The sequence below is a fragment of the Centruroides vittatus genome, unplaced genomic scaffold, assembly GCF_030686945.1.
Source record: "Centruroides vittatus isolate TY-2023 unplaced genomic scaffold, ASM3068694v2 contig_936, whole genome shotgun sequence".
In the NCBI taxonomy this organism is placed as follows: Eukaryota; Metazoa; Arthropoda; class Arachnida; order Scorpiones; family Buthidae; genus Centruroides; species Centruroides vittatus.
This window is the reverse complement of record NW_027122621.1, coordinates 65722-91995: the sequence shown is the minus strand read 5'-3', so window position 1 is coordinate 91995 and position 26274 is coordinate 65722. Positions and strand designations below refer to the sequence as shown.

The window sequence follows — 26274 nt, the reverse complement described above, 5'->3', positions numbered from 1 at the left end:
AGGTGTTTATCATGTAAAGTTATCTTTTATTGAACAAGGTATAGTTTTCTACAATAAAGAAGAGTTAAGCAAATCAACTTTTGAATCCAAGTCATTTGATAAATAGATAGAATCAATATTGAAATGATTTTTTATTTAATTTTTCCAAGTTTAGTTTAGTATTTGTTGTTAGTATTTGATAAATTAAACAGAAATTAACTGAGACAATACAAATATTTTGTCATTAAGTGGCTTTTTTGTATTTACAATATATTGCAGTTTGGACAGTTCTGTCTTAAATATTTCATTTCTTGCATTAACTCATCTTAAAATTATAACTACAATGACTAAGAAAAATAAAATGAAAGAAAAAAGGAAAAAAGTTGAATGTTTGAGCTGATATCAAAATTGCATACAGGTTAAGTGAAAAATTTCAATAACTTCAGTGTCTGAAATATAAAGTGATGCAAATTATCAGAACGTTTTTCTTTTTATTCTAATAACTTTCTACAATTTATACACAGGAAATTATGGTAACTTATCGACAACACATTATTATTTGATATACAAGGGTGAGTCAAAAATTATCTGCAATGTTGACATAACTCTTCTTACAATGTTCATACTAACCTCTGTCCTCGTTTATTTTATTGTTATGCTGTTGTGGTCCTGCTATGGAATTTCGATCCTAATTCCTCCATTTGTCTTCCTTTTAGTGCAGATAGATCATGGGCGCTCCATTAGAAGTTTGCACCAAACAGGAACAACGAGCAGTGGTCCAGTTTTGATGGTCAGAAGGTGTATCGGGCCGCAATCCATCAAAGACTTTTGGAACAATATGGGAACAGTGTCTTGCCACAATGGACCACTGCTCATTGGACTACGAATGGATTGAAAAATTCAAAAATGGTCGCACAAGTGTTACACATGAGGAAGGAGCCGGACGACATCTACAGCCACAAATTTTTCAATTCATTTGTAGACACTTCCTTTGCAGCAAGACACTGTTCCCATATTGTGCCAAAAGTCTTTGATGGATTATGGCCCCTGATACACCTTCTGACCACAAAAACCGGACCACTGCTCATTGTTCCTCTTTGGTGCAAACTTCTAATGGAGCACCCATGATCTATCTGCAATAAAAAGAAGACAAATGGAGGAATTAGGATCAAAATTCCATAGCAGGACCACAACAGCATAACAATAAAATAAACGAGGACAGAGGTCAGTATGAACAATGTAAGAAGAGTTATGTCAACATTGCAGATAATTTTTGACTCACCCTCGTATCTAAGAATTGCAACATGTTTCCATATTACTGCATTTATTCTAATAAACAGCACATGGTCTATAACTTTTTCATCTTGAAACTGCACTGTTTACTTAGAGTGATTATTATTTCTGTTTTTGGGGGATTGAATGTGACTATTATTCAGCTGTAACTATTAATGGAATAAATTTCGTAAATTTTTTACTTTTTTATTATTTGAACAACACATCACTGAGATCATTTGCAGTTTATTTCAACCTAAGATAACACTGAATAAAACGTGCAATTTTTTAGTTTATGATAAGCCTTATCTTCTTTCAATAGACAGTGTGTTTACAATTAGAGCATGCTGTCTATAGCTTTTTCATTTTGCAATTGCCTGTTTATTAGAATAAATATAGTATATCATAACTAAATAGCTATTGATAGTTATATTTTTATTTAATATTAATATATATAATTTCATAAAGTTTGAAAGTTTTTAAAATATAATTTTAAAATTTATTTATCATATTATATAATTTCATATATTTTAGCATTTCGATGTGAAGAAAGAATAAGAAGAAAAAGAGAAGCTGTTCAAGACATGGGTATGCCTTTTCTAATATTTAAATATTTAAAAAATAATTTATAATTAAAAAAATTTATTGTCTAGATTTCTGAAGAATAATTTGATTGTTTAAATCTATTTGAAATGTTGTTAAAGATTTCAAAATGCAGAATGATTAAACAATATATTTATTTGCAAGGAGTTTCAAATTTGTTGTCTCTTGAATCCAAATAAAATAAATATTTAAGACAAATGTTTCTCTTATGACATATAATAGCGCAGTAACAAGCATGGCTGGTTCACTGCATTGCCAAATCTATTCTTTGCAAGTAAACTTTTTATTTGATCACTTTATATAATATGCATGACATCAATATATCATGGAGAGAAGTGTTTGTTGAAGTCATGTAGTGTTAGTGGGAATGAATCTTTATTTAATATTGTACCATTATATTTAATTCTTTTTGTTTATTTCATGTTTTAATTTGTTTTGATTTTAATTTATTTTCATTTTATTAAATTTTTATAAAATTTTCTTGTAATTTTAAATTTAAAAATATTTTTTAATTTGCTTTAATTCACTTTGGAAAATTTTGAATTTATAAAAAAACACCTATAATTTCAAAGCTGATGATTTCTTTTAAAAGAATAAAAGTATTTATGATTAAAAAAAAATTTGTTTTGGTTTCCTGAATTTAGTATTTTTCTTGTAGAATATTAAAAATGCAAAAGGTGTTTTATTGTGAAATATTTCATGAAAATTTCAAAATCCAAAAATGGAAATTATAAATGAAGTTTTAATATACAAATTCAACTGTGAAAAAATAATAAACAAAAGAGTAGAATTTTTTTTCAATACTTAAAAGATTGTGTAATATTTTAAGTATTGACATTGATATTTAAATATCAGGTCGTCAAGGATGAAATTTGTGGAAAAAAAAAGGCAAAGTTGGTTGATAACCTACAAATATAAGGAATTATTTTATTCATCAAAGTATGCACCCACATTGTCTATACACTTTTGCCATTTAAGTGGCAGGTTGTTCAGGCCGGTGGTATAAAACCCTGGCGGATGAGAGTCAATGAATTCCTGAAAGGCCAGTTTTACAGTATTGTCGGAATTAAATTGTTTTCCTATTAAAAAGTTGTCCAAATTGTGGAAGAAGTGGTAGTCAGTGGGGGCTAGATCTGGTGAGTATGGAGGATGATGATGAAGTTCCAACTCCAATTTCTGTAGTTTTGCCACAGTCATTTGTGCAGTGTGTGATCTAGCATTATCATGCAATAAGAAAGGAGTTGATCTGTTGACCAATCTAGGCTGTTTTTCTTTAAGTTTTTGCGTCATTTTATCCAGTTGGTTGCAGTATATTTCTGCTGTGATTGATGAACCAGGTTTCATGAAATCATAATGGATCACACCTATGCTAGACCACCAAGCACCATCAGCTTCTTTTGATGAATTTGGAGTATGTTTGGTGATTCATCTTGTCCAACCACTGTGCTGAATGTTTGCAATTGTCATATTGGATCTATTTCTCATCACAAGTGACAATTCGATTCAAAAATGGATCAGATTTGTGACAAGAAAGCAACATCAAGCAAGCTTCCAAATGCTTTTGTTTCTGAGTTCTGTTCCATTTTTAACAATGATTTCTTTAAACAGGTGAGATATGCAAGTTTCCAACAAAAAAAAAAAAAAAAACAGAATGGTAAAATATTAAGCCAAGGTCAAATAATAGGCTGTTACAGTTAGCAATATTATTACCTACAAATTTCATCCTTGACAACCTAATATATAAAATCTGTATGTTGAAATTTGCATTATTTTTTGTACTGTAGAAAAGAGCATTATACTAATCCAGGTTTAATTCTATGAATTGCAAGTTGCATTTAGATTTAATTTTATTAATTAAATAATATCAGCAAAATTTATTTAAACAATATATATTTAATTATATAAATTGTAATAAAATAAATTTAAATGCTCATTTGTTTATTTAATAAAGTTGACAGCCATGATGATGATGATCAGAAAAAATGTTGTTTCTTGGGAACACGTTCGGACAAACACAAACGATCCTGTGAAGAACGAGCTAAGTTACTTAAAATCCATGTCAAAGAAAATGAAGAAAACAATACTTGTATTGAAACTTTCTTAAAATGTTGTTTAAAATTAGCACCTCAATTATTATCAGCAACTGATGGTAAGAGAAATACTTTTAAAATCAATAGTAGTTAGGATAAAGAAGGATTATGATAATTTAATATATTTTAAGTTAACATTAATACAAATGTAATTTAATTTAGTTAAATTTCTATAGCTTGTAGAATATTTAGAAAGTTATATTACATCATATTTTTGGGTGAAAACATTAAAAAATTTATTTTAAAATTTTATAAATTTAATTTTTCATTAGAAATTAAAATTACACTTGGAACTCCTACACAATTAAAAGTCTTTTTATTTCCCTTCCGGAACAAGGTTCTTTCCTTTTCTAATTTTACAAAGGATCCCAACTGGAACAACTTCACTGAGGAAGGGGGCCGCCACGTACCAAGAATCACACCCGCGCTCGTAACAAAAACTCTTTTTTTTTTTTTTTTTTTTTTTTTAACACCCGACTTAAAAATAAACTTATATCTACCTTAAAACTAAAAAGGAAAGGGGAAACAGATAGATTTAGGAAAGAACGAAAGTGGATAGAATTAGATGGAAGGTCGGTACCTTCCATCTAATTCTATGATACGATCGGTGATTTCGCTGGAGTGTATTTTCGCAATGGCAGTCGCTTTCCTCTCTTTTTCTTGTTCGGCTGTCTGCCCTCGACGTCTTTCGATTACCTCGGTTTTGTGTCTATTTTCCCTTGGCCTCGACGGTCCTGTAGCCTCCTTTCGACTTTTTTCGTTCCTGGTCGATCGCTGGCTCACACTTCCGTCCTTCTTGAGGTCCAGTAGAAAAGTGTCCCTTGATCACCACTTAGCCTTCAGGGCGTCCTCGCCTTCTTTTGTTCTTACTTAGGAGGGGTAATCCTGCCCTCCAGCAATAACGGTCAGGTTATTTAGACAAAGGAGAAAGGAACGGAAATAAGAGAATAGAATGAAGGAAGAAGGAAGATAGAAAATATAATATATATATATAGTTAATTTACTAACTTATAGAAATTTAAAGAAAAAGTTATATTACATCATATTTTTGGGTGAAAACATTAAAAAATTTATTTTAAAATTTTATAAATTTAATTTTTCATTAGAAATTAAAATTACACTTGGAACTCCTTCATTCAAATTCTTTAAATAATGATTAAACAATTGTATAAATATAAAATATATTAAAAACAAAATGCTTTTGATAAAAGTTTTTAAAGTATAATTTATATTGATGCACTTAGAAAGATAGAAAAGGATTTTAAAAAATTTTAAAGTCAAACATATATAAATTATGAAATAAAATAAAATAGATAAACATAAATTTTCTTAGTTCTGTTCATAAATCTATTGTAACTAGATTTAGGAATAATCTTAAATAAGTTATAATTATTTATTTAATGATTTTTTTTGTAGTGTTTAAACACGAGTTTCAGAAATACAGTTTATTGAATGCATAATGAACAACACAATTACTTGTATTTCAGAAATATTATAGAACTTCATTAGTTTAATGTGAAAGTTGTATTTTATTATACATTTTCAAAGTATAACATCCATTCATCAGATATTCCATCAAAATAATTGGGATAACTAAATCAAACTACTATTTATTAAAATATATATTTTGATAAATAATAGTTTGACTATATATATATATATATATATATACATATACATATATAATAATAATATATACATATATACAGTCAAACCTTGGGTTACCAATGCTCCTGTTTATGAACAAAATTTTGTGTTTATGAACAAATATTTTCTTCAATTGCCATATGATAATGTGATTTCCAAACAACCTACTCAACAGAGCTAGCTAGCCACCAATGGTCAACTTCCTATACTTCCTATGTTAAAGAAAGACAATGGCCTGACCAATCAATGACAGGACTACTAATTCAGAAGTTAGAGGCATCAATATTGCCTTGTGCCACTTAATGAATCATCAATGATGTTGCTATTTAAGTTACAATTCAATGCACTTGAGAAAAGATACTATTTCCATTTTTCAGTATGCACCACAGTTGAATTTAAATCAAATTAATTAATAAAAGCCATGTTAATCTTTTGTCAGGCATAATCTGTATTTTAAAACAAGCAATGCCACCCATCCTGGAAATGGACAATTTTTTCTTTTAGATTAATTAATATTTACCATGATTTTTCTTCATTATCATATGTTATAATTATTTATTTGAAAAAATAATAATATACGTGAAAAAATATAAAGCAATAAGGAAAATACAGTAAAAATACAATATAACATATCACAACTTTGAGCACTACTACAGTCAGCATCATTGGAACCATACATTGTGCTTCACTTTCATAATCACTTTCTAAAATTTTTTTGCACCGATGTTGCTTTCCCTTTCATCTTGTATAGTAGTTTTGGCATTTTGCTTATTCTCTTCTGAATGATTTTGAAGAATGCAAGGCATGTCTTGTAGTTGTATAAGTCTATAAAAATATCATACTTGCAATTAAAAGCGTAAAAGTTGTATAAACAAGTAGAAATGAACCAATCTATTTTTCTAGTAAAAAATACTAAAACACAACATAAAGTAACAGTTATAACTTATAATTTACCAATTATCTAAAATACAGATAAATGTTTAGGTTTAGTCAACAATAAATTTTTTTTAATTCTTAATGTTTACTAACAAAAGTAAGATAAGGAAAATAAAAATAGCAGAAAAAATGGAAAAATTATGTACACCTTTTCCACACATCCATGTAACACAAGCATAATACATAATAAGGATGGGTTATAATGTATTTCTTCTGAAAAAAAGTAACTGTTTTCCAAAACCAAAACACTTTTCATTCTGGTATTGTTTAGTACAGATATCCCTTTGAGAATACACCTCTCTTCAAGTCGATCACATGCATTTGGAAGTAGTGGTGTCTATAAGAAAAAAAATACCATCCTAAGGACAGGATTGCACCTGAAAAAAGATTAATATATATGTAGAGTAAATGTAAGTATAGATATAGATAAAGTATTATTATATATAATATTATATTGCCTTTATAAGCATTTTATGCATGAAATACAGCTGAAAATGTAAAAAAGAAAGGTTTTGTTTTAGGGGTCAGGATTGGATTAATTCATTTTACATTGTTTCTTTTGGGAAAATTTGTTTCAGTTTGAGAACAGATTGGTTTCCAAACAACTTTTAGGAACAAATTAAGCTTGTAAAATGATGTTTGACTGTATTTTTTAAAATCAGTGCAATTCCTTTATATATTTCTGCATTTTAGTTACATCAGTAATATGTTAATATAATCCAATACAAAAACACATTAATTTAAAAAACATTTGATTTTGTTCTCTTAATTTTTGACTTTTTGACAATTTTTGTTCCATCTGTGATGAAATATAACTTTCATATTAAGCTAATGAATTGCTATTATATGACTTAAATTTAAGAATTTAGAAATACTGTATATGTCACAATTGTCTGTGAAACTTTAGTCAGAATTAATTACTTCTAAATCTCTCTTCTCAGTGTACATAGAGAGAAATTTATGTATATTGAATACATTATTATGAAGTGGCTTAGTTTTGTAAACAAATTTTTATAATAAAGATGATATACTAGCCATTTCAATAACTTACTGAACTAATTACTGCACTTTTACCAGTGGGATTTTAAAAGAATGCCAACATTTGGATCATTGACTCAATGGATCATTCTCAGCTATCAAAGTCAAAAGCAGAGTGCTATATCATAAGGAAGGACAAACACATAGATTTAGATAAAATCAGCAATCAGTGTGCCACTGTCATAAATAATTTTTTTTGCTTGTTTACTTTATACACATCTGTCCCTTTGTCCTTCTAATACAAGCACTCTGCTTTTGACTTTTAACACTTGAGGATTACCCATTCATTGAGTTGAAAACATAGTCTTCTTCTACAATCCCACTGATAATGAATGAAGTAATTAGTCAAAAAATTTTTATAAACTTACTATCTATTTACTAACTTAATTTACTATTTACCTAATTTACTAATGTCTACCTCTAGTAGCAAATTATTTTGTATTATTTATTAAAATCAGCAGAGTTATAGCCTGATTATCTAGGTGATCATATGGTGTCACTACCTATAATTTTTCACAGGATTCATAACTTGAGATTCAAAATCATGATAAGACTTCTTAATAATATAATGAAATAAAGTTTTAAAATAGATTAAAGTTGGAAAATACAAAAATAAAATTAAACAGAATTGTTTAATTCACAAATATTTTCATCTTAAAGGCTATTTCAAATGTATATTCTAAAGAAAAACATGAAAATATAAATATATTTGAATTTAGTTAGGAACAATAAAACAGAAGAAAAAATTTATAAACTTAAACTTTTATAAATATAATTATTTATCTTGATTTTAGAATATAATAAAGAACTTCATCCAAGTGATTTGAGTAGGGCAACTGGTGGTATACCTGATGGTCTTGACTTTGTTGAGGAAGCTGATGAAGCTGATTTTGAAAGAACATTGGTCCGTAGAGATTTCAGAGAAACTTGGTTATTTAAAGATTATATAATTGGGTAAGTCAAAGGATGTAGTTAAATTATTTTTCAAAAATGTACAGTTTAGATATTATTTGAGTTTAATTCTCTTTTTGGTGCACAATAAAAGATTGAAATTTCCATATAATTTACTATATGAATAGTAATTCAATAACTGGCTAGTAGGAAATTATACCAGCATTCTGTGTTTACCAATTTTTGTTCAGATTTAGCCCAACATATATATTACAATTATTAATAGTCAATAAATATTAACTATCAACTCATTTTTTTGTAAGGTTTTTGCTAGTGATAGTTGATATAGTTTTTATTGTTTTACAATTTAAAGTGTTTTCATACTGAGAAAATAAGAATTAAAACAGCATATAAAATATCATATGACTACAGTATTGATGGAATTCAGATTTTATTTATAAAAAATATAGGGTCTTTCAAAATGAATGGTACCATTTTAAATTACTGTAATTATGTTAATTATTATCTGAGAAGTATGCAGTGTACACCATTCGATAGAGTTACTGTCCAAGTATACATTTGTATTTAAACATCTTGTCATCTACTTCTAGGAAGTGCTATAAACAAAAATGATGACTCTGCAACAGAGCATTTTTTGTTCTGCAGTTCACAAAGTTGGGAATATTCATCATTGTGCAACATGAGTAATCTGCAAGAGCTCTGAAATTGTAGCTGCTATAAGAAGAGTGACAACAGATATTCTGTAGCAAATATAGGAAGAATTTGAGTATCGGTTGGATATATGCCATGTGACAAAAAGTACAGGCATTGAGAAATTGTAATGAACAAATGTGAAACTTTGAAGTTTTCCAAAGTTTTAATGTTTTCAGGTAATAATTAACCTAATTACAATAATTTAAAATGGTAGAATTTTATTTGGAAGACCATGTATATAGCACACTCACTAATCTGAACTAATTATTGTATTGAGATGTTTGGACTAGTGGAAAATTCAAATTAGCTCAGCTACAAAGAAATGGGAGTGAAAAAAAGAACTATAGACAAATACTGGAACTGATCCAAGACCAAATCTAAAAGTAAAATTTTTAATTCATGTAATAAAATAAACAATATTAATACTGTATTTTACGGACTATAAGACGCATTTTTTTCTTCAAAAAATTGCCTCCAAAATTCAGGTGTGTCTTATAGTCTGTAGCGTCTTATAGGTGTTTTTTTTTTTTTTAATTGCTTAAAAATTAAGATGCATCTTATAATCCGTAGCGTCTTATAGTCCGTAAAATACGGTAATACAATAGAGAGCCGTTTATCCGAATCAATTGGGGACTGGGGTTGTTCGGATAACTGATTATGTACGAAAAATATATTAATCTGTCCGATGTCCAAATTTTTTTCTGTTGTGTGTCGCTTCGTGTTGAATTTTCGTCGATTTTAAGCCTAATGAAAATTTTTATAATAATAATCAAGGCTATTGTATCGTTAAAAATTATTTTTTATTTTGTACAAACAAAATAAATACAGTGGTGCCTCATATAACGTACTTAATCCGTTCCAGGTGCACGTCTGTTAAGTGAAACGTCTGTTATACAAAACGCATTTTCCCATAGAAATACATGTTAAAACATCTAATTTGTTCCGCAGCATAAAATAACCATACTGTATCATAAAAAAATGAACATGGGGTGCGTTCTTTTATTCCTCCATGTAACTCTGCGCGAGCGACATCCGTTTAAAAATTCCTGCAGAACGCGTTCCTAAATTCTGGTGGGAGTGCGCACCGTCGAACGGCAAAAATGGCTGCTTGTAGCAGTAGTTTATGGTGGAAAGCAACATGGCATCCTCCATGGTTCAGATAGTTTCATTTCCGGGTCCATTATGTGGTTTTATGAATGAAAATTTAGAAATTGTGAAAGTGTGAGTTAGCGCACGCGGTGATGTATCTTTACGAATTTTTTTCGAATGGTAGCCGGCATTCAAATTTTTTTCGTGGCTATTTTGAATGTTCTTTCAACAAATAATCCATTTTATGGTTAAATTTTACAATTGGGACCCTTCTTTTGCCTTTAAAAACTCATATTATAGAATTATAGATTCCTCCATCACGATACTATCGATAGTGCGGGCGCTGCCATCTTTTTTTCTTTCACCGTCGTTCCTAAATGCCTACAAACAGCAGCGCACTCCCATAGTAGCGGAGACGCAGAGCGACGCTATTAAAGAACGCACCCATGGAGCAGTCACCAATTATGCCGGAAAGTCCGTTTTTCGCAGCCAGTCTGTTGCTCGAGTCACGTAACGGCCAAACAGAAAGTCCGTTGTTCGCAGCGTCCGTTATTCGAGGCGTACATTATACAAGGCACCACTGTATATTGAAAAGTATAAAAACATAAAAATTATACTTTAGAAGTAAATCTAGTATCAAAAAAGTTTGATTCAGCACGACACAGTCCAACTGGAAAGCGTTCGGATAACCAATGTTTCAGATAACCGGTGTTTGGATAAACAACTCTCTACTGTATACTGTAATTGCCCCAGAAAGTTTTACTGAAATTATGCTTTATTTTTTAAAGTCATTTTGAAAACTGAGGTTCTAACATCTATTTTAAAAGTCATGCTAAATTTCATTAGGGAAATAAATTTAAAAATTTGCATAAAAGCTTGCATTCATAATAAAATGTCTTGGAAAAGGAAAATTGACTCATTGCTATTTCCTGGATTTGTACCTGGACAAATATATTTAATATATCTCAAAAACTGGGTAATTGTAAATATACACTCACCAAACCATCAAATACCTATATCAAACAAACAGCCCGTAAAATACAATGTTTTTTAAAAGTTCGGATTGATTACATAATTTGAATACGTAGCATCAAAATTTATGTAATGTCTGGAATATAATTTTAAAATATGTAAAATATTTAAAAATAACTGAATAAATAGTAAATTAATTTCACATAAATTATCCTTAATGCGAGTTTCCGTCGGTGGAATCTAGTTCAAAAATGGCACGCCGTGCTGTGGATAGCGTGTCCGTTTCCTTGAAGTTAATAATGACTCCCTTTTAATTGCCAGGTAGATCTCAAGCAATTCGAGGTATTTGAGTTGTGCCTTATTCAACATTCTGTGTAACAATTTAACATTCTGTAGTTCAATGTGAACTTCCTCGTTACTCGCATAAATTGCTAATGCCGTAGTAGTCAGCTTTTTTCTTATGGAATATTCATGTTCTTTCATCCTCATGACGAGACCTCTTGCCATTGCTCCAATGTATGTTAATAAGCGGTTAACTCTGTCTTTGTGAAGAGGTACCACATGAACCCCTGGAGAGTATGAGTCATCTATATGGTTTTTATGATTTCTGATGAGAGAGAAGATTGTTGGAGAGTGTTGATATGCTATGTGCACTTTAATGGTCCTTGCAATTTCTCTATATATATTAGAAAGTGTTTCGTTGTATGTGATAACCTTCATTCATTCATTTTGTAGAATAGTCTTCTACCTCTTATTTATATCTTGTTTTATGAGATGTTTGACCGAAGAGGACGGGTATCCATGTTGTGTTGCTAGGGTGTTGATCCACGACAATTCGTTTTTCTTTTCCCTTTGCTCCAAACAACGTGTATGGGCAAAGATTGAAAAGTGGTGACTTTGTAACCGTAAGGGTCATGTGAATGGTTAGGTATAAATAGAGGTGTATATGACTCCTTATGGAAAACACTGATGGAAAGATGTCCGTGCTCCATAGAGATGTTGATTTCCAAAAAATGTACCGTTGTAGGATTCTCTTGTTCATCTTTCAACAGTAGGCCATAGGGGTTATTGTTAAAATACTTAAGTACCAAGTCAACGTTAGGTACTTTGTTTCACATTATGAGAATGTTATCAATGTACCTGATACACAATGCTATGTCCTCTTGAAATTTAGGTAATATGGCATTCTCATGTTTTCTGAACCACTAATTCACAGTGCATTCCTCATATTAAGCTACCCATAGGTACACCCCTTGTCTGTAAGTAGGTGACCCTCTTCATACTCGAAGAAGAACGAGTGTACCATCAAATGCATTAGATCTAACACATCAGGTAGATACTTATAAGCACCCTCTACCTTTGCTAGAAGAAAATCTCTCAGCTCACAGAAACAAAGTTTCAGTTTTATAGATAGTCACATACTGTAAAATACACCACAGATGACTCATTAAGATCCTGAAATTTTTGAAGTACTTGTTTTGGATTGGTGACAGTGTATGTGTGCTCCTGTAGATTGCTAGTGATATATTTGTTAAGTAGTCTCTTCATTTTAATAATGGAAGAAAAGTAGTTTTATCCACTACTGCATGTAACTGTTGGCCATTCTTATGGGTTTTTGTGAATGCAGATATGCAAGGAAGTGTCGGTGCCATAACTCTCATTGCTGACAGATTCAAAGTATTAGTGAGGGGAGTGTTGGAGATCATCAACATCTTGGCATATATTTTTTCGAGGAAACCATGAGACACTATTCTGTGTCTGAGATTTAATGTGTTATGGCATAGTGGTATGAATCCTTTTTCATAAGCACCACGTGTTTTGATTTATCTGTTTTTAAGGCAACAATGTCATTGTCACTCAACCATCTTCTAGATGCCCTGATTGATGGCAAGATATTCCTGGACAAAATATTGTCTTGTTTATTGTTATCAATGTTTTCCATCTGAAATACTCCTTAGTAGTGTGATCTAGGCCTATCATTTTTTCAATGTCAGGTATTGTTCTGATGGTACTAGACTGAGGCGGAGGAGAATAAGATGGCCCATGTTTAAAGACATTTAAGATGTCCTCCGGTGTTTGTGTATTATCCCAACATATCAGGCTATGTGGTCATTGGTTGTCACCTCAATTTTCCGAGAACTCGTAATCCAGCTCAATTTGTTTTCATGTTTATTCCAAAGTTTTTTTCTCAAGGGTGTTTGCTCATCAGGTAATTTTTCGCATTGGTGGCAATCAAGACATCAGGGTTTTGTTGGTATAAGACATTTGAGCATGGTCATCTTTCCACCAGTGTTTTCCATAAGGAGTCATATACACCTCTATTTATACCTAACCATTTACATGACCCTTATGGTTACAAAGTCACCACTTTTCAATCTTTGCCCATACACGTTGTTTGGAGCAAAGGGAAAAGAAAAACGAATTGTCGTGGATCAACACCCTAGCAACACAACATGGATACCCGTCCTCTTCAGTCAAACATCTCATAAAACAAGATATAAATAAGAGGTAGAAGACTATTCTACAAAATGAATGAATGAAGGTTATCACATACAACGAAACACTTTCTAATATATATAGAGAAATTGCAAGGACCATTAAAGTGCACATAGCATATCAACACTCTCCAACAATCTTCTCTCTCATCAGAAATCATAAAAACCATATAGATGACTCATACTCTCCAGGGGTTCATGTGGTACCTCTTCACAAAGACAGAGTTAACCGCTTATTAACATACATTGGAGCAATGGCAAGAGGTCTCGTCATGAGGATGAAAGAACATGAATATTCCATAAGAAAAAAGCTGACTACTACGGCATTAGCAATTTATGCGAGTAACGAGGAAGTTCACATTGAACTACAGAATGTTAAATTGTTACACAGAATGTTGAATAAGGCACAACTCAAATACCTCGAATTGCTTGAGATCTACCTGGCAATTAAAAGGGAGTCATTATTAACTTCAAGGAAACGGACACGCTATCCACAGCACGGCGTGCCATTTTTGAACTAGATTCCACCGACGGAAACTCGCATTAAGGATAATTTATGTGAAATTAATTTACTATTTATTCAGTTATTTTTAAATATTTTACATATTTTAAAATTATATTCCAGACATTACATAAATTTTGATGCTACGTATTCAAATTATGTAATCAATCCGAACTTTTAAAAAACATTGTATTTTACGCGCTGTTTGTTTGATATAGTTGAGATCTGAGGATGTTTATTTCACATAGATGAAAACATTTGTAAGAATTTTCTTTTTTTGTCATGAATTGGTGATGGTTTGGTGAATGGTATATTTACAAATACATTTATTTTTAAGTATTAGTTATATTTGATACATATATTTATGTTAAAATGTGTACTACACTTTAAATTTACATCACATTTTTAAAAATGACTTATAATTGTTTGTGTTTTTGGCAAAACAAACGAACAAAATTGTTTTGGATTACGCTAAGTCTGGATTAGTGTAAATTTAGATTAGTGAAAGATACTTCACTTTTATGAAAATTTGATGAATAAATGAATTATTTATTAACAAAATTTTAAAAATTATTTATTTAAATTTATTAAAATTATTATAGTAAGACTAAAACTAAACTCTAAATAAAGATGATAATAATAAGTTTACAACATAGTTGAGTGTAGTTAGGTTTCATTTATTGAAAAATAAAGTTTAGCTTTCAGAAAGAGTACATTTATTTCTTATAGTTTACAATACAATGCCAAAGATTTACTGAATTTGTTCATATAGTGATTTTTACAGAGTTGATATGACATCATTACATAGTAGATCATATAGTAAGATTAATTTTTGAGTTTTGAAAATACAAAAATGTGTGGGAAAATCAGAGCAAATATACTAAATAATATAATTAACGTCTAATATTATACTGTTACTCTACTTGTGATATTTGTGATAATGGATTTAAAAGAAATATATTTCATTTATTTTGAAAAGATTGAATTTTGTCAAATTTCTAATCAATGTAAAACATTTAGGATAATAAACTAATTGATGTATTTAGTTAATTAAACATGTATTTTTTAATGTTGAATAAGAATCTAAAATAAGTATATCATTTAATTTGAAGTATTAATTTTTGACTGTTATAAAATGAATTTATTAAATTTACATTACTCTTAGGCCTGATAGAACAACTGAAGTGACCACAAGTTTACCACACAGCATTACAACATGGGTTATACAAGCTATTAGTTTATCTGATCAGTGGGGAATGTGTATATCAGAACCAAAAGAAATTGTGTCATTTAAAAATGTTTTCATTCATTTGAATATTCCATATTCTGTTGTTCGTAATGAACAAGTAGAAATACAAGCTACTATTTTCAATTATAATTCACAAACAATACCTGTAAGTATTTTTTTAATTAATATTTTATAGTATGTGTTGCTCTGTGATGTAAGTTTTCTCTTTGACTTTTTTAAAATGGTGATATAACATTATAATTAAAACATGTATGCCAAATGATTTGCCATATAATAAGACTAATTTAGCAATGTAATGTGACAAGAGAAATATTGTTAGGCTACCATCTCATGATAAATTTATAAATAAATATTACTTATTTATAATTATTAATATTATAAATAAATTTATGGCAGATCATTTGGTATTTATTAAAATATTTGATTTGTTGATTTACTGTTTATTTAAAATATTTATTACAGTAAGACCCTGCTTAATGCAGGGGATGCGTTCCTAGACAACAATGTACTAAACAAAACAGCATTCAATGAGGTCATTTTAACATAGAGTAAATAGGGAAAGGAGAACACGCAACCAAAAATAAACAAATTTTACTTTAATTTTAAGTTATTTTTATATTCATTTGTATAATAATATATGTTAAATACACATAAACATATGCACACAGAAATGTAAAGTTCATTTTTTGTGACGAAGGTTTTGGCTCTTCTGAAATTCTTGTTTTTTGCAATAAAGTCGTGTAGTTTCATTTGTCGCTTTCTTTTCTTTCCTTAAGCAAATGTCGGCAGTAGAAGATCGCATCCAAAATGCCTCATCTTGCTTTTGCATTCCTTTCAAAATCTGGATCATTCACTACAATTTGATCAACGATTTCTGTTATGGTTACCAAACTTTTACTAAGGAAATCTGTAAAGAATTTTTTTGGTTCTTTGTTTCCAGAATCACATTTTTCCTGTTCTACATGAATTCCTTGTTCTGAAAGTTCTTGAAGGTCGTTGTTGGTAAGGCTTTCACCAGAAACCTGCTGTAACTCCTCAATATCCTGCTTGTCTACATCTAGTCTCCCTGTATTGATTAGGTTGAGTTTGATCAACCTAACGATACAGCGATAGGCTCTTCTCATTCAGAATTCTTGGATACCTCCAACCATAACTTCTTTCACACTTCCACACTGAATTTATCAGTTAATTCTTGCCAGGCAAAGTCAATATTGCCTATGGCATCTGTGATGTTATATTTTTTCCAAAATTTCACCAAACAAACATAGATTTAAAGAAAGTACACCTTTTGCTGATTGGTTCATGTTCGTAAATAATTGATTATATACAAATCAATGAAATGCCGTGATAATTTAAATCAGTGTAAATTTTGAGCTGTTTTTTAGGTTTCGAGCAGACCACATTATATCAAATCAGTGTTAAGTGTGATTTTACTGTATTTATTATTACTGTAATATATTTGAGAGAAAATAAGATTTATTTTTTTGCATATTTTACAGAAAATACAATAAAATTACAATAAAATATATTTCAGATCTTATTAGCCATGCATTCTTGGCATCATTATTATTGGTAAATAATATTTCAAATAAACTGAAATGTATCATTTATTATATATGCATATGATAATACAAGAATACCTTGCTTAATCTGCTCAGATCATATTTTTAAATGGAATTTCAGACTTTTAGCTGGATTTCTTATATAGTGGAAATTGAAAACTGCCTCATTTAAATGCCAAACTGAAAATAAATCAGGTGATCAGAGTAGAGAAATGTGAGTGTAGTATTAATATTATTTTTCAAATGGCAGCTTCCTGAACCAGTTAAAGGTGAAATTGAAAACGATGACTCATTTTAATTCACAGAATGTGATTCTGGATCATGTGTGGCTGATGTAGTACACACAAGGGTATATATACTAGAGAGTGGTATGGAAAGAAGAATGAGGGTGGATGCTAACTAAAATAAATTCACATGATGTAATAACATCACAGATTAATTATAGATTCTACTTTATATTTTTGCTTTTATTATGTAAATTAGTTGATTTGCATAAATGCTATTTAGGAGTTTTTCTCAGTATTACAAGGATGGAAAATGTTTTTTAACATTCTGTAATGGCATTAACCTGAATTATAAATAAATATATGCTATGAATATGTAGATTGTATATGACAGGATATTTTTTTTATTTGAATTCCATATTGTTTTTGCAGAAGTGATAAACAATCTGTTGTTTGTAAAAAATAAACTAAAAACCAGAAGCAATAGCAAAGCTTATTAAAAAATATATATAAATACATATAATTTTTTTTATTCAAGATCCCAAGCAAGCATTTTTATTAATACAATAATCTATCATTAGATTAGGATGAGAGAAAATAACAAATTCTTATTATTTTGTATTGCAGTTTTTGGAATGTATTATGATGAATTTTTAACATTAAACATGAAAGAAAAAAATCAAAATTAAACTATGTAATAACTAAAAGTTTATTTTTAATAAATATTTACATATAATTTTATTATAGGTTACTGTCTATATGTACGGTGTTGAAAATCTTTGTACGGGAGTGCAAGCAGGAGAGAAAAGTGAACGTAAAAAAATTTGGGTTGAAGGTAATTCAGCAGGAAATGTTGGTTTTCCTGTTGTTCCTTTAAAAGATCAGAAATTTCCTATTCATATGGTGGCTTTGAGTCCTGTTGGTTCAGATGTTATTATTAAAGAATTAAATGTTGTGGTAGGTGCAATGTCATGTTTACTTAAATATTAAACATTATTTCATTCTTTATTAATTGATTATATATGTAAAGCCATAGGCAAGAAGTGCCACCTTCATTAACAATTATTTTAAATGTAGCCTATATATAATTTATTTTTTTAAATATTTCTTCTCTTGTATTGTTTTTGTTTACTTTTTTGCAATAACGAATTGTAAGTTTTGTTATGGATTATACAAAATCAAATTCAGACTTGTTTTAATAATATTGTCTGAATTTCATATAATTTTGCATGTTTTTGATGACGAACTTTAAATCAAATATATTTGTATAAAAAATTAAGTCTAAAAACAAAACCATCAGAAACTTTTTTCTATTTATATAGAAAAAATTTACAAAAATATATTTTATTTGAAGTTGGTCAACAAAAACATGCTAAAATTATTTGAAATTCAGAAAATATTAGTAAAACGAATTTGATTTTGTATAATCCATAACATAAGTTACAAAATTAATAATTTTTTATTATACATGAATAAGAATTTATGATAAAGACAATAGTTAAATTGTTATATCATATAAAAAGTATATTGCAATTCAACTGTTTGTATTATGAGTTGTGAAGAATCAAAAAGATCTTAGGGAGGAGAATTTAAGGTAAATTGATTTCTTGAAAAAAGGCTGTAGGGTTCTTAATTTTGTAAATACCTTTTGAAAAGTTTACAAAAATATTTTAGTAAGTTATAAATTTTTTCTCCAAGATTCTTTTTTTTTTGAGATAATTTTACCAAACCTTAAAATGATTAGCAGAGTAATGAATGATTATTGTTACGTGCTTAATCTTTAATTTACATGATAATACTGGCATAAAATTTTATTGATAGATGATTTCATATAATTCAGAAATGTTTCATAAGGAAATGAAGCAATAGATTTCAAGGTTCCATTTTTCTATTAATCAATAAATACAGAGTAACAAATATAAAGTGAACAAACCCCGATACAAAAAAAAAGAAAAAAAAAACGAAATTTACAGAAACTAAATAATATAGTAGCGGAGCACTACAGTATAATATAAATTTAGTGAAAATGAAATTTTATTCTGTAGTTTCTTTGTCGATAAACAAACAGTTCTTTCTTCTTTCATCTTGATTTTTCTCATTACTTTACTGAACATGTTGATGTTCTTATCTTAGTAAAACTTGTTATAAAAGCTTGGTTTTTTTTAAATCTCTATTTAATTCTTCATAAATTTCCTGATATGGATTATGTTTAACATGCAAGGTGTTAACTCAAGACATAGTACAAAATGCCATCTCTTTTGAATGTGCAGGGAGATCTGATTAACTCAAATTAGTTGGGAGAAAAAAATTCTGGCTTTGAGTTAAAAAGCTTTGAGTTATGGAGATTCGGTTAAAAATCAATAGGCTTATTGATGTACATATAAATATCTCAAAACCTGATGTTATTAATCAAAGCCAAATGATTCCCATAATGTATCGGGCTATTTTTTCACTACTATTAATACTGTACTTTTGTGGATTGTCTGGCATGTCGGTCTATCCAAGGGAGACCATGAAATCAGATATTTCCATATGGTAAAAATTGGCATACCAGTTTAAATGAGGTTATACATCCCTCTCTAGAAGGCACATTAAAAAACAATGAACGTCAGGTAAAACGAATGAGTTTTTATTCTAAAACTATGAAAACTGTCAGCATCACATTAAAAACTATGATTATATGCTTAATTTCTGCATTTTGTGTTTTTTCTAGCAGGCACGCAGTCCATAGTTACTAAATGTAAACGTTATAGTTTTACAGATCTCTGCCAGAAGAGAATTTTAAAGTGTTAAGAAGTTTTTACAGAGGATATTTTCTACTTTTGTTTCCAAACAGCTTTGCAAACAACCTTTCCAAAAATGGAATATATAAAATAAAAATATTTAAGATTACTGTCCAATGGATATCTAAAGGCAACTTTAATGTTGGTGCCAAAAAATTTGTCGACATTCTTTCAAAAAAGCAATTGCAAATTCCACATTGATTTATGTCCATCATTAGTCAAAAATAAAGACAATCTTAACCTTATTTGTTCCTGACTCCCAAACTTTGTGTTTTACAGCTCACATTGACTTTCTTAGATAAACATTGGAGATTCCTGTATGATAATGATTCATTGAATTACACTGGATTATAAATTAGCTATTAAATTACTTTGTTAAAAATTGGCATAAAATTATTTTTAATAAAAGTATAATACAATGAATCATTTAAAATTTGATTCTAAATAAGAACTAATTTTGAAACATGTTTTGATTATATGATCTTATTTATTGTATTTTTAAATGACACTTAGGCTGAAGGTGTTGTCAAAGAAGAAGATGTTGTGATCATTTTAGATCCTACTAATCAACAAAGAAGAAAACGAAGAAATGTTGAAACTGAGACCTATAAAGGTATTATATATATGAAGTATTAAACAATAAATTGAAATGCTTTTCAATTTAGTCTGGAAGTGAGATCAGACTGAGGTCTACCAGATTACACTATCAGGACAGTAGTGTAACTGGCAATGAATCTGCACAGTAAGCAGAAGTTGTAGGCTTGAATCTCCTCCAGACTGATCTTTTCTTTCAGAATATTCTAAACTACATAATTCTAATTATTAAATTTTTTACAAGATGGCAACTTAATGCCTATCTTTGTCCAAATTTCATAGCATTTGTATATCTAATTAGCCAAAATATAGCTTAATAATAAATCTGGCTTGACTTTTTGATTAATAGTTTATATTATGTGTTCATTTGCCAATTATAAAATGAGATTACATTTCATTTGTTTAGTTCATATGAGTGACTACATAGATTTTTCTTATGAGTTCTTGACAGAAATAAAACAAAAACTTACAAGTAAAAAAATTTAAAGGTAATTCTTTGTGCCTCATGTCCTTACTATTTCAATTTTGTTTTTTATATTGTCCACATAGACCTTGTTTATAAGACTTTTAAAACTACGCCAGTAAAACAAGTTGTATTTATAAACAAGGTCTAAATGGACAATATAAAAAACAAAATTTAAAGGTAGTTTTAATAGAAATCATGTGAAATACAGGGTATCTGAGAAAGCTGTACATTTTAGAATTTCATTTAAAAAAAAATGAAGTGGTCTCTCAAAATGTGGTTTGTGATAAAAGAAACATTACCTCAAAAAGTGTTTTTATTGCAAAAATTAATACAAAAGCTGAAGTAGTTTTGCATATATTCAATGAACCTTGACATGTTTTTCTCTAGTTGTATTAAGAATGTCCAGTTGATAACTGTTTTCCTGCCAGGGGTTCTTTAGCATTTCCCACATAACATTGGAGAGTGCAAGTGTTATCCTTTCTTTCAAAACAATAAAACAAAAAAATTTGTCCTGTTGAAACAATACAGTTGGCTGTATGTGTTCCAGTTGCGGTATGACATAGTACTGTAGAAGATCATAATAGATATCCCCATTAACTGTGTTCTCTGTGAAGAAGAAAGGACCAAAGATGGGGTCATGATAACCTCAAGGTTAATGTCACACCAAACATTAACCTTGGGAAAATCTTGTTCATACTCTACCACATTGCTTGCATGGGTTTTCAAAGCCCCATATTCTAACATTATGGCAATTATCCTTTCCTGAAACATGGAATGTTGCTTCATCACTAAAGCAAATACTATTAAGGTCCTCTGTTTCGATCCTGCTTAACAAAGTGCATGCAAATTCAAATCTCCATGGCAGATCATTTGATTTCAAAGCTTGACATATCTGTATTTTGTAGACTAACTGCCATGACCATTTGTATAGCACATTGTAAGCAGTAAAAACTTGGTTAATTAAGTTCTTATGAAGCATTTCTCACTAATTTCCTCAGACTCCTATAAAACACTTCTCTAACCTGTTGCACATTTTCATCCAATGTCAATGGATGATTGTAATGTTTTGAGTGTTGAAATCTTCCTGTGTCTTTACATTTCTGTATACAAGCCATAAACTGAGTAGTCAGTTGGTGATGTCTTTCTGTACTTCATTTGACACTTTCTTTGCACAATTAGGGGTGGTTTTTCAGTTATTCAGCTAACCACAATACATATTATGCTTTTTCCTGTGTTGTCATCATTTTGAATTGTATAAGCCACTAGCACCATCTGTTAGACACCATAAAAACTTTTTTCAGTTAACTTTTCCTTTATTACAAACTGCATTCATCAATGGATCACTTTATTTCTTTTCAAATGAAATTTTATAATAATATAGATCTTTCTCAGATGCCCTGCATATCTGACAAACAAACCAAAAAAGAAAATGATTAACTATTTTAACTATGTCAAAAACTCTTACAAAGGAAGATTGATAGAATTGATTTATATGTTATGTATAAAGTCAATATGCTTTTTTACAGAACATGATTTTCATAGAAGTTTTAATTACAAAAATACTATTACAAAGAGAGACTTATACATGAAAACAAATTTTGTTTTTAGCAAATAAACAACTTTTTATTTTATATTTTACATTACTTACAAAGATTATTTTGTTAAAATTTATATGTAATTTTCATATAGATACAATAGACGATTCTCAGAAACTTCAAGTAACTGCAATAAAACTTCTCCCTAGTGAAAAATATGTACCTGGAACTGAATCCTGTGTAGTTTCTGCAATTGGTAAGTATTGAAATTTTTTTGATCAAAAATGATTAACAGTATTATTAAAAAGCTTTTGCTATTTTATAAATATAGTCAAAGATTTAAAGTCTTTATAATGAAAAGATAAGTACACTTAGTTGGTCTAGTATTTGAATATGGCTTTTATAACTGTATAATTAATTACTCTATAATGAAAAATAATTTAAAACAAGAATGGTTTTCTAGGTAAAAGAGTAAAAATAAAACTGTAATGGAAAAAAGACCTACATGACAAACAATTGTGGTTAGATCAAATTTTATCATCACATATCACCATTAACATAGATCAGGCCTGGCCAACTTATAGTGGGGTATGATGAATTTTCCTTGAGTTAAAAGCATCAATGATCTACTCACATCTTTATTCTTCTATAAAAGCTTAATAATCCACTCTAAGAAAATTATGCTGCAAAACATAGTTATATTTATTTATTGCATGTTAATTAACATTTCAGATTATTTCTTTTATGTAAAAATACTAAAACATAAATTAAATGATACCATTTGACAAAATTTATGATTTGTAAAGCAAAGAAATAAAATTTTTTTGCCTCACAAATCACAAATTTTGCTCCTCTTTGGCTCACTCATTTTGCACTTAACTGAAATTGCTTAGGGCACAATAAAATAATTACTAAAATTACAATCTAGCAATAATCATTGACACAAAAAGCATTTCTTTGTATCCACCATACAGTTCTAAATTATTTAAATTAATTAATTAAAAATTATAATTATTAAAGTTATTAAGAGATGGCGCCTAATGTCTCCCTCTAGTGCCAAATTGATTGCATAATTTATTTAGTAATTAGCCATATCTAGCCTGATAGAATTCAGCATTGGTTGGAGTCTAGCTTTATAGCGATCAGGTCTAGTGATGTTATTTATATATATAGTTGAAATATATCTCCAAGAAAAATATGGACTTAATATGTCTATTAAAATTACGACATATTTTTCACATTGTGTCTTAACAGACCACATTTTCGTGATTGACCAAAAATGATGCATCAATGAACTGGTCAATCACGTGACTGACTTGTAAAGCATCATCTATATCAGAGATGGACTTTTTGTCCACCTCTGACATAGATGATACTTTACAAGCACATGAACATTATCTAGTAAATGAAATAATTAGGCCATCATTACTTGAATGTGAAGTATTGAAATTTACTGAACAAAGGACTGTGCAAAAAAGATATAAATGACTCCTTCAATGTTATAAAAACAATTGTGACCAATGGCATAACTATCATTTGTGCAACTTGTGCAACTTGTGCAACCACACAAGGTGCAATACAGCTAGGAACCCTTTGGTTTCTTACACTACCAACATAGTTGTTTTATTATGTAAGAGAATTATATCCCTGATGTTATGTGATTGATTAATGTTTGGAACAGAATGCTTGAATGAGGAAGAGAACTATGCTAGTGCTTAGTTTGAATAATTTTAACAGAAAGAATGTGCATTTTCACTGATTGTTGTAGCAGAAGGTGATTATGTATGGCATTAATTCAGACTATAGCATCCTCCACATAATAATAATAATAACTCCTCTCCCATGGTCACCACCTGGTCATGGTGGGAGAGCCCAGTAATTTTACTGATCCATAGGGCAATGCAGGCTGGAGCACAAGCTCCTGGTAGGGACACCCATGCCAGTAAGGTCTATGGGGAGAAATGAAGCTAAGAGTGACCACACACCCACATTCTGTGGAGATACGTATTATGGTAGTAACCAGATCCAAATGTGATACCGGCTCGGACGTCGCCCGGGTTAACAAGGTCCGCGTTCGTGAGTTAGGCAGAGGCTCACGTTCGAAAAATAGGCCACAGTCTCCCCTGGTTACCGGTGGCGAAAGCAGCACCGGCCCAAGCATGGCTACTGCAATGCCCTCAACAGATGTGAGGAACCAACCCAGCCTTGGTGTTTCTGTGGCAATGCATCCACAGACCACAAAGGCTGGAAAACCACGCCAACGGATGAAATGGATGGTAGAAATGAATGAGTTTATCATCCGTACTTACTACACGATCACAAAACTCGAAACAAACATGACAGCATACAGACAACAACTATACCATAGATTCACACAACAGTATCCTCATCTCACTGTCACCGAACAAAGGGTTGTTGATCAAAAAAGAACAATTATACACAACAACCTTATTCTACAAACAACACTTGAACTTATCAAACAACAGGTTGCTGATCAAATACATCAACAGACAGAAACATCTAACATTAATGAAGATCATGTAACCTGTCAGGATAATCCAGTAACAAGCATTGATAATAACACACATACAACAATTAGCACTAATGATACTACAGACACTTCCTCATCCATCACTGATAACATAGACATGGATTTAGTTAATACGCTCTCACTTATATTTCAGGAAACACTCACTAAATATACAGGCACAGATCCCACACAAAGACCACGAATACCAAAAATCAACACGTCGAAGGAAGTAGGAAAAACACTAAATTATGTAAACACTCACTTACTACCACACTACATTCATTCAATTTCTACACTCGCAGACATTCATACATTAGTTTATGCTGGGGCAGTCACAGTAGTGACACACCATGGACTGAAAGTACAATCACAGACAAATACACAGAAAACACAATTCTATCACAAGCCTGCCTGGCAGAGAAGAATAGAAACACAAATAAATGACATTAGACAGCAATTAGGCAGGCTGACACAATACACTAAAAACAACATAACACCCAAATTAAGGAAACAGCTCAAAAACATTTTCAAGAAAATAAAAACACACACAAAACATGAACATCACAACACACACATTACAGAATACATTGATACACTAAAACAAAAACTTGCTGCCAAAGCACGTAGACTCAAACAATACAAAACATGTACACTACGAAAACAACAAAATAAATTATTTACAAACAATGAAAAACTCTTTTACAGACAAATTAATAACAAAGCAAACACTGATACACAGCACAGTGGCACACCAACAGAAGAAGAACTCACAACATATTGGTCTTCTCTTTGGTCCAGTGCTGTCACGCACAATGCTGAAGCAGGCTGGATCGAGGAGGAGAACAAAAACTTACACAACATACCAACTATGCCCTGTGTTGAAATAAGCATACGTGATTTCCAATACACTGTTAACAGAACACACAACTGGAAGACACCTGGTGTAGACAACATTCACAATTTCTGGTACAAAAAGTTTACATCACTGCACCAGGAACTAGCTAAACACCTAACACACATCATCATCAATCCACAAGACATGCCAAATTTTCTTACTCAGGGCATCACCTACATGAAACCTAAAAACAACAATACCACAGACC

The 26274-nt window shown here is 30.1% G+C and overlaps 1 protein-coding gene across 1 annotated transcript in view; it reads left to right on the top strand.

The window, feature by feature from the left end:
* Positions 1-26274, top strand: part of LOC136984876 (complement C3-like) — a gene marked incomplete at its 3' end in the record, with an annotated part of 129500 nt that overhangs the window by 46368 nt on the left and 56858 nt on the right. Inside the window, 7 exon segments of the mRNA XM_067282017.1 lie at positions 1786-1839; positions 3806-4003; positions 8360-8519; positions 15394-15622; positions 18011-18220; positions 20560-20659; positions 22796-22897. Coding sequence (XP_067138118.1) covers positions 1786-1839; positions 3806-4003; positions 8360-8519; positions 15394-15622; positions 18011-18220; positions 20560-20659; positions 22796-22897 — 1053 coding nt within the window.